This window comes from Enhydra lutris, unplaced genomic scaffold (assembly GCF_002288905.1).
Source record: "Enhydra lutris kenyoni isolate GAN:26980312 unplaced genomic scaffold, ASM228890v2 scaffoldscaffold54, whole genome shotgun sequence".
In the NCBI taxonomy this organism is placed as follows: domain Eukaryota; kingdom Metazoa; phylum Chordata; class Mammalia; order Carnivora; family Mustelidae; genus Enhydra; species Enhydra lutris.
Window position 1 is genome coordinate 140520 of NW_019154138.1, and position 16319 is coordinate 156838.

At 37.2% G+C, this 16319-nt stretch overlaps 1 protein-coding gene across 3 annotated transcripts in view; it reads right to left on the reverse strand.

Moving 5' to 3' along the window:
• Positions 1 to 1809: 1809 nt before the first annotated feature.
• The window catches only part of LOC111157363 (SHC binding and spindle associated 1), a 29022-nt gene continuing 14512 nt past the window's right edge, over positions 1810 to 16319 (reverse strand). For all 3 annotated transcript variants that reach the window (XM_022518710.1, XM_022518711.1, XM_022518708.1), the window contains 6 exons: positions 16043 to 16163; positions 12608 to 12739; positions 11376 to 11494; positions 4234 to 4320; positions 3707 to 3848; positions 1810 to 2135 (listed from right to left, as the gene is read on the reverse strand). In XM_022518710.1, the coding sequence (XP_022374418.1) occupies positions 1810 to 2135; positions 3707 to 3848; positions 4234 to 4320; positions 11376 to 11494; positions 12608 to 12739; positions 16043 to 16163 (927 nt within the window). The remainder of the gene's footprint in view (positions 2136 to 3706; positions 3849 to 4233; positions 4321 to 11375; positions 11495 to 12607; positions 12740 to 16042; positions 16164 to 16319) is intronic.

Below are 16319 nucleotides of genomic sequence, written 5' to 3' on the forward strand. Positions count from 1 at the left end.
ACCTTAGGCTGAATGAATGAAAACACATTCATGAACATATCTGTGGCATAGTAACAGAATAAGAAACCAAAGGAGATACTTCTAGAAAATTTCAAATACTCAAATCAAGGTACAGAACTTTGCTACCTGCCATAAATCCAAGGTTACACTAAGAGCAGACCACAAGGAGAGGACATATGGTAATTTAATCAACATTGAAGACAGTCCTTCCATGTCAGTATTTTCACCTCAAATGTCAAATCCATATCCCTTCAGAGCGCTCTCTCTACCTCCTATACTAAGTCATCTAAGGTGTTCAACTCTTCACAATTGAGGGAAAAGGTACTCTACATAACTTAAGTAAGAATGCATTAGGCCTACTCACTAATAACTTATCACATGAATAAAAATGTAAGTTTAGATTTAACTAAAATAGAAATAAAATCCAAAAACTATCATGCTATAAAAAGGAATAAAGAAGGTATTAACTTTACTTATCTTGCTACTTGTCATTCTCTTGACACTCCAGCAAGTTACAATATATGAAATCTAAACTCCAAGATAAAGTGGAAATTTGATTGGAAAACCAATCTGATTTTTTTTTAAGTTGAATAAGTGGTTTTTAAATCAGTATTTGACTCAAGTTGATGCAGAAATAATTAGCATTACCTCTGCAACAGATTTAAAAAGAGTAAAAAAAAATGCCTTTCAATGATCAAACAAAATACCCAACATAAATTCTTCCACATTTAGTAGCATCTTAAAAATAAAAATAATGTATATAAATATAAGAAATAACCATACTGAAGAAAAATTTAATACTCCTGAAACACTAAAAAGATAAAAAAAAAAATTTGTGTGCATTCCAAAGGACCACATATGCTACATAGCACTATGGACCAAAAGGCGTCTGGAAAAATATAACAACATTCAATTTATTATTTCATCATTTTAATTTTAATAAGTAATCATATTAATGTCCCATATACTTTTTAAAAATATAAATATTTTTCAAAAGCTGTGTTTTACAATACAACATTCAAGAACACAGAATTCAAGAACACAGAGCTGATATAGATTGTAAAAGTAATCACTGTGTGTAAGACATTAGAAATTTGATCAGAATACTGTTATAGCAAAAGAAAAACACCTTCTTTTTAATCAATCATATTCAGCAACAGTGAAAATGCTCTACAGACGCATCGGCTGTGAATAACACATCTCATATGTTTCAGACCTGCCGTGCTATCTATTACTGTTTTGATGATTACACAGTTCAACATAAAAATGCATCCCACTCAGATTCTCAATAATAAGTCTGATTATGCAGATAACATCCCAATCATAAAAGCTTTTATTTTAAGACAAGTATTATGCAAATGCGGCATGGAAATCAGACTTGCTATAATTCGGGAAAAAAGACAAGTGTAAGAACACTGCACATTTGACACTTACTGCATTTCTGGGCACTCATCTTGCATCCCCTGACTTTCTTCCTCATCTTTGAAGTGCTAGGTTAAAAAGTGTATTTACACTAGAAAGTTACTGACAGGCTCAATAATATGACAGAATGACATGTATGAAAGCAAGACTTTCTAGATAATTAATCTTTAAGTATTTTCTATATTATATGTTTTCATGACCCTCCTTATATAGAGGGAATGTTCCATGTGCAACACCTGCGATAGAAATAGATGTACATTTCACTCAAACTCAATCAAATTTATCAAATATAAAATATAGACATGAAGCGAACTATGATAGCAGCAGTGATTTTCGGGGCAGCATGTACAAAATCCAATATTTTGCTATCTATTTACATCATGGTGGTCAGAAAAGAAATGTGCCAAAACTCCCTTTCCCGTTCCACTTGAACTGGTTCCCCACAATTGAAACAAACATCTCCTGTGACATTAAGTTGTCATCAGCTTGCGTGATCCCCAGTTCACTCAACCTCTTCTTCTTCATCTGGCCCTTCTGTGTGGAGGCAGCAACTAGTTCATTTACAATTTCACAGTTGCCTTCGACTTGCTCAGAAAGGCTGGATCTTGCATAAAGCTCCCTTTTGCCAGTTGCACACTGAATCAGCTCTTCTAGATCCACCCTTTCCGCTGTGCCTGCCTCCTCACTTGTCGGAGTTTTAAGTGCTCTATCTTCTGGAGAAACAAACAGATTATAACAAATAAAGTTAAATGTACAAAATAACACAATGAAAAATATATATATATTTCTACATTCTATTAGAGCTTTCAAGTTTTTTTCTGCCAAGGACTCCTGCTATCATCCAACTGGATTCTATACGCTCTTTGCCATAAGTATCTCAATGAACAGCTGTCTTACCCTTTGTACCAAGGCTTTCTGACCCTCATACAGGACTACAAATTTTGAATTCTTTTCTCTTTATATCCTAGACTCTCATTCACTCAACAGACCTTGTCTGGGTATTTACCACCCACAAAGCCTGGTGTTAGGAGCCAAATGCAAAGATTAATAAGACAGTGCCACTCTTCCTAAAGGAACTCCCACTCTAGCAGCTAACGCCAGCGTCATCAGCGTTTATTGAGGAGCAGAATTCTAGATGGTCCTGATGCCCAAACCCCAGTGTTACTCTCATGATTGTTAAATGGCAAACTGGTTTTGCAAATGTAATTAAGGTTACTAATCAGCTGATTTTAAGATGGTAATTCAGGTGTCCCTAACCTAACCATATGGACTCTAAAAGGAGGGTTTTCTCTGGCTAGATGAAGAAGAGGAAAGCAGGAAGAAATTCAAAACCTGAGGGAGATTTGAAGCACAAGCAAAATTTGCTTTGAGGGAGGGTTTCTTAAGGAAGGTTGCTGAGACAGAGAGGTTATGGGGCAAGCACCTGAGAGCAGCCTCTTTAGAAGCTGAGAACAATCCCCGGCCAGTAGAAAAAAATGGAGACCTCACTCCTACAACCTCGAGGAAATGGATTCTGCCAACGATATGAATGAGCTCAGAAGGAGATCTTCCCCCGAGAGCTCTCAGATAAAAGCCCATTCACCTCAATTTCACCTTTCTGAGATCCTAAGTACATAATGCACCCAAGCCCACCTGGACTTCTGACCCGCAGAACTGTGGGAAGAAAAAGAACTCACAGAAAACTGAAGTGGGTCCTAAAGGCTGACAAGGACTACTTTCCTCCCCCCATGCCAGTGCTTAATCCCTCTGACTGAGATTTCATAGTAATCTGGGTCATGGCTTGAAACTCATGAATTTCCTACTGAATTAGCTCAGCTTTGTTGCCAAGAAAAACAGTTGACAGGGAGGCATTATTTCTGCCAATAAAAAAATAGAGATAAACTCCATGATCTCCTCCAGGAAATGCAGGCTTCAAGCTGGCACACGCACTTCTCTGCCTCCATCCTTAACAAATGCCGGTGGGAGCTACTGCTGCTGTCATGTGCCCAGCTTTATTCTAGAAATGTACAGAAAGCCAAGCATGATAAGGGAACTGGGCAACCAAAGAAACCACACACCAGGGTTTTGAATGAATAGGTGAACTAGTTGACCTTGAAAGTTTCTTCACCCTGAGAGTCTATAATGTAACAGCTCCCCTAAGCTTCTCTATCTCCATTTCCAAGCATATGCAAGTTATCTTTGTTAAGGAGGAGAAGAAGACTAAGATCCTAAATCAAAGTTTAGTGCTGAAATAAAATAAACTAGATCTAGTTTTTATTTTAAAAAATCACTAAGTATAGCATACCTTCAGTTTCATCTTGGACATTTTCCTGCAGGTCAGAGAAGATTGTAGGTTTCACCAAGACAACACCATAACCTTCATTATTATGTATGACATTATTCACCATGGATATTTTGGGAATGTCATAATGTTCATCTAAGAAGTCCTGTGATATTGAAAACAAATGTTTTAAGGAACTGTCATATTCAACACACCTGATTTTAAAAATCTTCTCACTTTTTTCAGGCTATTCTAAAAATAAAGGTGAGAGCTACGCTTATTAATAAGTGGTAGCACAGTCTGTGAGGTCTGAGTGACACAGCATTCCTCTGTCATTTCTACAGATCTATAGACATCAAGGTATTCTCACAAAAGACCCTCAGTCACCAACTATCAACATCAAAATAATTATTAAGATATATATACTGTTTGTGCTTTTCAAAAACAGAAAACAATAGAACTCAACATGGGAATTTAATGAAACATAATTATTTCTTAAATGAAACCATTCCAACTCTTTAGAAAGAGGGTGTTTTAGCAGGTACACTCACCTTAATGAGTATCCCTTCCTTGCAGTGATGGATTTCATTGTCAATCAAGGTGCACTTACTTCCAGGATATATTTCTATACCAGCACCCTACAAGTTACATTTTAAGGTATCACAATCAGTTTTTTAAAGGCAGGACTACAAGAGAAGGTTTATTACAATCAGTTCTTAAAACTTAACATGGTGTAAATATAAAGTGTTTTACAGAAAGCTTCTATTTCTAATCAACATTTCCATTTGTTCCATTTCCAGAAAGTTGTCTATCATTTATCACTTTCAAAAACCATACACAGAAACACACACAAAACACTGGCTAAGATTATCAACACCTGATTACTGTCCCACTCCCTTTCATTCTGGACAAGTCAGTTTTCTGATTCTGCCAAAGAAAAAGAACAAATTATTTAACAATTTTGCACTTATTTAACGTGAACATCCTCTCTGAGATAGTCAATTAGTTGGAGAACAGTATGAGTCTAGTAAAATATTGTAATGTAAGGATAGATAAAAGACCCGATATTTTTAAAAACACCTTAGTTTTAAAATATTCCATTGTAACTTAAAAATCACTTTTATGAGCTAAACAATTAATGGACTCCACTACTACACACATTAAAATTAGCAGCCAATTCAAGAGTCTCATTTATATGAAGTAACCAGAAAGATCCATGCATGGCCCAGCCCTTTCACACTATGCCTTGGGACCACATGGTACCAATTAAGAAGTAATAGTAACAGGAAGAATTTATTCCCTGAAGTTATACTAAGCACTTTGGGAAGTAAAAATCATTTATTCAGGGACGCCTGGGTGGCTCAGTGGGTTAAAGCCTCTGCCTTCGGCTCAGGTCATGATCCCAGGGTCCTGGGATCGAGCCCCACATCGGGCTCTCTGCTCAGCAGAGAGTCTGCTTCCTCCTATCTCTCTCTGCCTGCTTCTCTGCCTACTTGTGATCTCTGTCAAATAAATAAATAAAATCTTTAAAAAAAAAATCATTTATTCAAACCTCTTCTATAGTTATTTAAGAAATAATTTTTTGGAATAATTTCATACACAATATCAGATATGAAGAAGAGTTGTTATTAACCATTTATAACGCATCTATTGCATGTATATTGAGTTGTTTTTCTAAGAGTAATATATGCCATGAGAAAACATTTATTATTAATTCCCCCCTTAGAGATACAAGAACATATATGCCCACATGGCCCACTTCACAACATTAGGTAAAAGATCTGCTAATTGGGCTTTCTTCCCCAAACTTGAGGATGAAGAATTTGGCAATCCATTAACACCAGACACAGACCAGAAAAGCCCCCTGAAAAGCTTGCTCTCTCTAGCCAAAGGACCAGGCAGCCTAGACAGACAGAAAACTTTCAGACAGTTATAGCTCTATACCAGCCAAACAGCAAAGATAAAAACAGTGGCCCATCCCTATGCATGCTGGCAAATGCCAAGAGGAGAGAATAGACTTCCACCTTCTCAAGGCTGGTGCCTACTGGCACCCCAACTCTCCCAATGGTGTGGTGTCAGAGAAGGCCAAGCAAGAAGCCAGGATTTGCATCCCACCAGCCAGTAACAAGGCCCTACCAGCATCAGTGGAGACTACACACTCCCATCCAACAGTAACAAAGTGCCACTCCCCCTCCCCACTAGAGTGATATCAGAGCAGGCCATGTAGAAAGTCTGGACTTCCACCATTGCCCAGTGATAACAAGGCTACTGCTGTGGGGCACAGTGTCAGCAGACACCATGTGAGAAACCAGAATTTCCACCCCCTCCCAGCAGTATCAGCTCCCGCATTCAAACTGGGTATCAGTGGAGGCTAAATGGAAAACCTAGACTTACACGTTCCTCCACCTGGCAGTAACAAGGCACTAACCTCCACTCCACCGCTTCCTATAGTGTCCAAAGCTAAAACAGAAGATCCAGGTTCTCATAATACAATACAAGATGTCCAGGTTTCATCTGAAAATCACTCACCATACCAAAAGTTAGGAAGATGTCAAACTGAATAAGATGGTCAACAGATGCCAAAACCACGATGTCCAGACATGTTAGAGTCACAATGATTTTAGAGCAGCCATGCTAAAAAATGCTTAATGAGCAATTATGAACATACTTAAAAAAAATGAAAAATGAAAGGCACATACAGAAATAGAGAGCCTCAGCAAAGAAACAGAAGATATAAAGGACCAAATGGAAATTTCAGAACTCAAAAATAACTGAAATTAAAAGCTCCATGGATGGGTTCACTGGCAGAAAGAAAAAGACAGAGCAAAGAATCAGTGAACTGGGAAGATAGAACAACAGAAATTACCCAATCTGAACAATAGAGAGACAATGCACTGAAAAGGAAAAGTGAATAGAGCCTTAGGGACCTGTGGGACCATAACAAACCAACAATATCAAGAATGAATTGAGGGGCGCCTGGGCGGCTCAGTGGGTTAAAGCCTCTGCTTTCGGCTCAGGTCATGATCCCAGGGTCCTGGGATCGAGCCCCGCATCGGGCGCTCTGCTCGGCGGGGAGCCTGCTTCCTCCTCTCTCTCTGCCTGCCTCTCTGCCTGCTTGTGATCTCTCTCTGTCAAATAAATAAAAGCTTTAAAAAAAAAAAAAGAAGAAGAAGAATGAATTGAGATAGCAGCACTGACCCTGCAGAAATCAAAAGATTAAAGGAATACTACAAACAACTCGAAATATGTTAATTTGACAACTTAACAGAAGAGCTGCCACCTGCCTCCGCAGGCTGGTGCGAGGCCGAATGGGCTGGTGGGAGGTGGTACATACGACACCTGTTACACCAGCGGCCACCGCCGCCACTGCCGCCGGACAGGAAAGCCCTTCACCCACTGACCTGACGCCCACTCATAGGAGCTCTGTAGCCTATGAACATATCTGTTAATTCGCCTCGTACAGAATAGGTCATTTTAACAGCCCTATAACTACTAAGGAAACTGAATTCAAAATTTTAAAACTGCAATAAAGAAATCTTCAGGTCCAGATGATTTCACTGGAAAAATCTACCAAACATTTAAAGAATTAATGCAAGCTAGTGCCAAATTTGTTTTATGAAGCTAATATCCTGATACCAAAATTTGACAAAGATAGTGCAAATAAAGAAAACTTCAATATCCCTCATGAATACAGATGTAAAAACTCCTCACAAAATATTAGCAAATATAATACACCAATATATAAAAAAATATACACTATGACTAAGTTGTGTTTATCCTAGGGATGCAAAACTGGCTCAAAATTTGAAAAATCAATGTAATCCACCATTTTCTTTCATCCAAAAAGAAATATCATGTAATCATATGAAATGATGCAGAAAAAACATCTGACAGGGACACCTGGGTGGCTCAGTTGGTTAAGCCGCTGCCTTCGGCTCAGGTCATGATCCCAGAGTCCTGGGATCGAGTCCCGCATCAGGCTCCTTGCTCAGTGGGGAGCCTGCTTCTCTCTCTGCCTCTGCCTGCCGCTCTGCCTGCTTGTGCTCTCTCTCGCTCTCTGACAAATAAATAAATAAATAAAATCTTTTAAAAAAAAATCTGACAAATGTCAATATACATTCATTATATAAATTCTTACAAAACAGAAACAGAGAACTTCTTTAACTTGATAAAGAATATCTACGGAGCACCTGGGTGGCTCAGTCAGTTAAGTGTCTGCCTTTGGCTTGGGTCAGTATCTCAGGGTTCTGTGATCAAGTCCCATGTCAGGCTCCCAGCTCAGCAAGGAGTCTGCTTCTCCCTCTCCTTCTGCCTCTCCCATTGCTTGTGTTCTCTCTGTCTGTCTCTCTCTCTCTAATGAATAAAATCTTAAAAAAAAAAAAAAAAAGATTATCTACAAAAAGCCTACTGTTACCCTTGTACTTATTGGTGTAATATTGAATACATTCTCCCTAATATCAAGAACAAGGTAAGGATATCCACCCTGACCACTCTTATTCAACATAGTGCTAGAAGTTCTAGTCAGTGCCATAAAGCAAAAAAAGGAAACAAAACCATACATATCAGAAAGGAAGAAATAAAACTGTCTCTATTTGCAGATGTCTACGTAGAAAATCCCGAGGAATCTACAAAAACAAACCTAGAACTAAGAAAAGTCAGGAAGGTCACAGGATATAAGACAAGTCAATTATATTTCTATATAGAAATGAACACGTGGAATTGAAATTAAAAACATGAGATGACTCATAATCACCTAAAAAAATTAACTATTTACATATAAATCTAACAAAACACATACAAGACTTGTATACTGAAAATTATGGAAATGCTGGTGAAAGAAACCAAAGATGTAAATAAATGGGAGAGACAGAGTGTCCACAAGATTGAAAATTTTAACATTAAAAAAGATGTCCATCCTACCCTAATTGATATAGAGGTTTACTAGAATTCATATCACAATCTCAGCTAGATTTTTCTTTTAGATAGAGACAATATTTTTCTAAAACTTTCAGGGCGCCTGGGTGGCTCAGTGGGTTAAAGCCTCTGACTTCGGCTCAGGTCATGATTCCAGGGTCCTGGGATTGAGCCCCGCATTGGGATCTCTGTTCAGCGGGGAGCCTGCTTCCTCCTCTCTCTCTGCCTACTTGTGACCTCCGTCTGTCAAATTAATAAATAAAGTCTTTTTTAAAAAAATCTTTTTTCTAAAACTTTCACTGAAATCCAAAGAAACTAAAATACCTGAAACAATTTTGGAAAAGACAAATAAAGTGGGAGGAATCACTCAATCAGATTTTAAGACTTTACAATAGCAGGTATTGGTAGAGGGACAACTATACGGATCAGCAGAACAGAACAGAGAACACAAAAATGGGCCCACACAAATTTCCCAGATGATTTTTGACAAAGGTGCAAACCAATTTATTGGAGGAAGGACAACCTTTTCAAGAAATGATGTGGTTACAATTGGACATCTATGGGCAAATAAATAAACCTTAACCTAAAACTCACATTTATACCAAAATTTACTCAAAAATGGATCATGACCTTACGTGTAAAATGTAAATTATAAAATTTTTAGGAAAAAAAATAAGAGAAAATCTTTGAGATCTAAGGCTGGGCAAAGAGTTCTTACACTTAACACCAAAAGCACTACCCATAAAGGGAAAAATTGATATCTTATACTTCATCAAAATTTAAAACTTTGCTCTATAAAAGCCCATGTGAAGAAAATGAAAAGACAAGCTATAGACTAGCATAAAAATCTGCAGGGGTACCTACCTGGGTGGCTTAGTGGGATGAGCATTCAACTCTTGATTTTGGTTTAGGTCATGATCTGAGGGTCATGGCATCAAGCCCCAAGTAGGGTTCTGAGCTGGACATGGTGCCATGGCTGGACTTGAGATTCTCTCTCTCCCTCTCCCTCTGCCCCTCCCGCCCTGCCTATTCACAGATGTGTGCACATGTTCTCTCTCTCTCTCTCTCAAAAAAAAAAAAAATCTGCAATCCAAATACCCACCAGAGTACTAGTATCTAATATAAAAAGAACTCTCTGGGCACCTGGGTGGCTCAATGGGTTAAAGCCTCTGCCTTTGGCTCAGGTCGTGAACCCAGGGTCCGGGGATCGAGCCCTGCATTGGCCTCTCCGCTCATCGGGGAGCCTGCTTCCCCCTCTCCTCTCTGCCTGCCTCTTTGCCTACTTGTGATTTCTCTATGTCAAATAAATAAATAAAATCTTTAAAAAAAAAAAAAAAAAAGAACTCTCAAAACTCCACAAGTTAAAAAGAACAAATAATCCAGTTAGAAAGTGGGCAGAAGTCACAAACAGACATTTCACTGAAGAGAAGGATGGCAAGTAAGCATATGAAAAAATGTTTCACATCACTAACCACTAGGTAAATGCAAATTAAAACCATACACCTATAAGGACGCCTGGGTGGCTCAGTTGATTAAGCGGCTGCCTTCAGCTCAGGTCACAATCCCAAGGTGCTGGGATCGAGCCCCACATCAGGCTCCCTGCTCAGCAGAGAGCCTGCTTCTCCTTCTCCCTCTGCCTGCTGCTCTGCCCACTTGTGCTCATTCATTCTGTCAACTAAATTAAATCTTTAAAAAATAAATTAAATTAAATTAAATTAGAAAACCATACACCTATCAGAATGGCTAAAATTAAAACAATAAAAATACCAAATGCTGGTGAGGATATGGAGAAACTGTATCACCCAAACATCACTGATGGGAATGAAAATGATATAACTACTCAGGAAAAGTCTGGCCATGTCTTTAAAAAAAAAAGTAAACATGCAGCTACCATGTGTCCTACAACTGCACTCCTGGGCATTTACTCCAGAGAAATAAAGTGTTCACATAGTAACCTATATGCAAATGTTTACTGCAGCTTTATTTACAATAACCAAAACCTGGAAACAACCCAGATACCCTTCAACAGGTGAACAGTTAAATAAACTGCAAGAACCATATGCTGGAATACTATTCAGCAATAAAAAAAGAACAAACAATTGGTACCTACAACTTGGATCAAGTTCCAGAGAATTGTACTGAGTGAAAAAAGCCAATCCCAGAAGGTCATGATGATTTACAGTTACATAACATTCTTGAAATGGTGAAATAATAGAAATGGTGAAGAGAATGATTAAAGAAGTCTGAAGGAGAAGCAAGTGGATGCCAGTCCCAAAAGGTAATATGCAGGATCCCTAGAGTGACGGGAATACTCCACTTGACTGAATAGACATTAACCTGTTGTACTATAGTTTTGCAAGATGTTACAATAACAGAATATACCTGATCATAGTCAAAAGGCCAAGAAGCAATAATAGTAACAGAATACAATGCAGGATTTCTCTGTATTACTTCTTACAACATTTTATCTCAGCAATTCTCTCAAAATAAAAAGTCTAATTAAAAAGCAAAAGCAACTAAACTTCAATTGCTATAAAATCATTTATAAAGTTAACAAATGTGAAGGGTCTAAAATTCTCAGAGTTAGCACAGAGTAACTGAGATTTCTTATTTTTCTTCCTTATACAACTGAACCTGGCTGACTTAATACCTAAAATTGTCTGAACCTCTTTGAAGAAAGAGAACAGGAGTATGCATTTACATCTTGGTCCCACATTTTGTTTACATATTTAGAACTTAAACCTAAACTATTTCCCCAAAGGATAAGAGATTATCCTACCTTGGCACCATATAAATCCGAGTTCTTCATTAAAAATTCTGCTGATGTTCGCACTGTGACTCCTGTAGTTTCACACTGCAGCACACAATTTTCCAATGTGGTCTTACCACGGTGAATGACTAGGATGAAAACACGCAATCAAATGCTTTAAGTACTGTGTGTTTTCCAATATTAGAAATGGTCTAGAGGTGACATTAGGTGGTCTAAATATTTCTCTAGCTACCATTTAAACTTTGATACTAGAATTACGAACTCATAGTTTATAAAATAATGACTAAAATTTAAAAGCAGCATTCTAGAGTTGCTGTTCTTCTTCTCTTCGATCTCCCGTTGGATTACTAGAGGGTATCATGCTTAGCGAAATAAGTCAATCGGAGAAAGACAACTATCATATGATCTCCCTGATATGAGGGAGAGGAGATGCAACATGGGGGGTTAAGGGGGTAGGAGAAGAGTAAATGAAACAAGATGGAATTGGGAGGGAGACAAACCATAAGTGACTCTTAATCTCACAAAACAAACTGAGGGTTGATGGGGGGAGGGGGTTTGGGGGGGGTGGGATTATGGACATTGGGGAGGGTATGTGCTATGGTGAGTGCTGTGAAGTGTGTAAACCTGGCGATTCACAGACCTGTACCCCTGGCGATAAAAATATATGTTTATAAAAATAAATAAATAAATAAATAAATAAATAAATAAATAAATAAAAGTTCATATTCAAATTTGAAAAAAAAATAAAATAAAAAATAAAAGCAGCATTCTTAAAAATGATTGAATTGATCTCAGAAATGCAAAATCAAGTTAAAAAAGCACTTTTCATTACCCAAGAAAGTATCAGAAAGTAACTTTCATGAGTATCTTGGAAGGGAAAAGAAAAGGAGACCCAATTTAAGATTCTAGAAAACCAGTACCAGCACAATGTGAATAGACCTGCACTGAGTCTAGGGCTAAATCGAATACAAAGAACACAGACCACAATATTGGAATCTTTAAAAGGGGGAAAAAAAAAAAAGATCACAAGGAAATCAATATTAAACTAACAAATTTTTAAGAATAGGCTGAACTATTTTTTACTTTAGAGTAACTTCCTAAGTCATCATGTTATGTACATAAATAATTAATCAGCCTTTCACATACTCAAAAGTGGTTTGTTAAACTGCATCTTCTAGGAACAGTAAAGTTTTCTTTTAAAACCTGGAACAAAATAAGACAGGAAATATTCAGATACTTACTCAAGATTCCTTCTACAGCATCATGCTGGATAAATTTTATGCCTGAGATTTTAATATCTACACCTGTACAATCCACAAAAGTATCTCCTTTGCCCCTTTTTTCTATCACAATATCATCTGGTAGACCATACCCTAAGGAAGAGAACAAGAGCATTTAAGATGAGTGAAGGGAAATGTCTACACTAAAATTGCTACAATAGATTTCTCTATTTCAAATGGCTCCAAATAATACGAGACCAGTCAACCAAGTTGCATTTAAATAAAATCTAATTATCTCCCTACATATCTTGTTTAATTTAAACTAGGGTATAAAATTTTTAATAATAACAATTCCTCAATTTGCCCCCATTTCAGGAAGACTACCCTATCAACCCTCTCAGACCAGCTCAGCACTAAATTTGTCTACAAAACTGCTATATAAAAATAAATAATCCTAAATACAGCTGGTTCAAAAAGCTTTAAAGCACTTAACCCTTATAAATTTTTTCCCAACTCTGAAATTCTATTATTCTAATATAAATTAGGTTTAAAAAAACCTAAGCATTTCTCAAGATTTTCTAATTTTAGTATTCTTTTTTCCTTTACTTTTTCTTTTTTAATTGTGTATGATGACTAACAGAACACAATAATTTTAGTATTCTCTTAAACAGACCGACTTCCAATCTAATAAACTTAAAACCATTTTAATTATTGAAGAAATAGATCTACCTTGTGAACCAATAAAAAACACTGTATCTCTACAAATCCCAAACTAATAATACAGGCCAGACCTCTGAATGGGCTTACAAAAAACTGAAGTATCAGAAAACCAGAGAAGTTGCCTGACTTTTATCATAAAACAAAAGCACATAAACAAAGCTGTAAGAAATAACTCTCATTGTCTAAGATGAGCCTTTGCTTGAGTAAATGAAAGCAGTCACCACATCAAAAGACACAGACAAGATTTCAGGGACACTGGAGAAGAATCCCAGAGTACTCCATACTTGGGAATGCTGCCAATGGTAGACTGGATGATTGGATTTTGAGTATTTTTTTTTCCTGATTCTTTTTGTCTGTAGTTGGAACATTTCTATAATAACCATTGTTTTTTTATCACCAAAAAAATAAAAAATAAAAGAATTGTCATATTGAGAAAAAAAACAGATTATTGCATAAACATACTACATATTCTGAGTAGGGTTTTTAAGATTTATTTATTTAATTGACAGAGAGAGACAGGGAGAATGGTAACACAAGTGGGGGAGTGGGAGAGGAAGAGCAGGCTTCCTACTCAGCAGGAAGCCTGATGCTTTGCTGGGTCCCGGGACCCTGGGATCATGACCCCAGCCGAAGGCAGATGCTTAACGACTGAGCCACCCAGGCACCCTATTCTTAGTAGTTTAAAACATAAAACCATCACTTAAGTGAAGATATGTTCTTTTTTTTTTTTTTTTTTAATTTTATTTATTTATTTGTCAGAGAGAGAGAGAGAGCGAGCACAGGCAGACAGAGTGGCAGGCAGAATCAGAGGGAGAAGCAGGCTCCCTGTGGAGCAAGGAGCCCGACGTGGGACTCGATCCGAGGACACTGGGATCATGACCTGAGCCGAAGGCAGCTGCCCAACCAACTGAGCCACCCAGGCATCCCAGTGAAGATATGTTCTAAACAAGAAAGGAAAACCCTACTATAAGTACTAGTAACACCCTAAACACAGTAGGTACTCAATTATATATCTCCTGTGATAAGTGTTAGCTATAGATCAGAAAAGATATCAGATAACCTTTAATCTTACTCATGAACAAGTACTCCATAAATTCACACTAGAGATACCATAGGATTTCTCAAATTCTCAGAAATACCCTCTGTCAGTAAATCTACTAATCTTTACACTCAACTATCAGAATTCTATATGGTTATTTATTATACTTTGACAATTTCATTATTAATACCTTCACCAATCTAGGAAGAACTCTTATCCACCATAAAATCTATAATATCAATGTTATTTTCACTATGCCAAAAAATAAAGTGTTTTTATTGCAGTGACTTATCCTGCAGATGTGTTATTTATACACACACATCTATTATATATCAAATATTGGAGAGGAGAAAGAACAAAAATTACATACATAAAACAAAAAAGGGGGTGAGGTGATGTACTAGTGAACAGCAGGAAATTAAACTCCTAGCCTTGTTTCCATTAAGAAGTTTTGACAAGATAAAGATAAAGAACATAGCTTAAGCAGTTTGTGAACAGCTGCACAAGTCCCAAAATGATAAACGATTTTTTGCATTACAAGCTTTATTGCTAACTTGAAGCTCTTTTGGTAAATAGTTGAACAGGTGCATCTAAATTTGACACGTTATGGAAATACACAGGACCAAGATGAACAATTGTAAAGTAACCTAAATTTAGGAATCTCTCTAAATGTACAATACGATGATGCCTGTTAAAAAGTTATTTTTAATAGAATCTTTCAACATAAATGTTCTCAAAAGTACACTTTGGTCAAGATACAGAAGTGTAGAATTTGACATTCAGCAAGCTTTTAATTTTTTTTTCCCCCTCTGGAGAGAGAGCACAAGAGCACAAGTTGGAGAAGGGCAGAGGAAGAGAGAGAGAAGCAGACTCCCCGCAGAATGTGAAGCCCATAGCTGGGTTTGATCCCAAGACCCTGAGACCTGAGCCAAAAACAAGATTCAAATGCTCAATTGACTGAACCACCTTTAAAAGCCCCTCAGCAAGCTTTTAAAGAATTAATAAGGGCACCTGGGTGGCTCAGTTGGGCATCTGCCTTCAGTTCAGGTCATTGTCCCGGAGTCCCAGGATGGAGTCCCAGGATGGAGTTCCTGCGGGGCAGGGAGTCTTCTTCCCCCTCTGCCCCTCCTCCTGATGGTGCTCACTCTCTCTCACAGTCTCTCTCAAATAAATAAATCTTTGAAAAATAAAATTAAAAGTAATTTAAAATAAAAATAAAGAATAAGATAAAAGATTTTTGGTCCACTTTCAAGTTGGACCTATACCTATGCAAAAATATGTTAAATTTAAAAACAAAAAACCATGCATCAACATATCCATAACATATAAGAAATAAGAGTAAGCAGTTAATAAAAATACTAAACTTTAAAAAAATATTGCTAGGAAAAATTTTTATTCTAGAAATGAGATTTCCTCTCCATGAACCACGTATAATCTGGAAAATATGCTTCTTCCTAATGGTCTTTTTTTCTCTATATGCTTATTTTCCCAACACATACAAATAATCATACCTCAAGTTGCTCAAACATTGAGTCAATCCCCCATATACTTTCAAAACTCTTAATATTTTAGGGCAACTCATTTGAAATCAAATGGATTAAATCATATTCTTGGAGCTTCAGCAAGCTCCAAGTGACTTACTGTTTTCTTAAGCGTATCATGCAAGAGAGTTTGGTTGCATGATATTCCAGACTCACCTTCAAGCTCAATGGAATCAGCAATGGAGAATGTACCATGTACCATGTAATGGCCAGGACAAACAATCACAGTATCACCTTCATAGCAGGCATTTATAGCAGATAACGGATCACTATGGAACTAGAAAACAAAAACAGATTGCTAATATACACCCCCAAAATGGCAACCTACATATCACTCTAGGTACCCTCATGCTTCACTTTATAAAGGGAGCCAAAACTACATACTTAAGTATCTCCTCATAATCAACACATGCTTGGTAAGTTCCTAATGCTG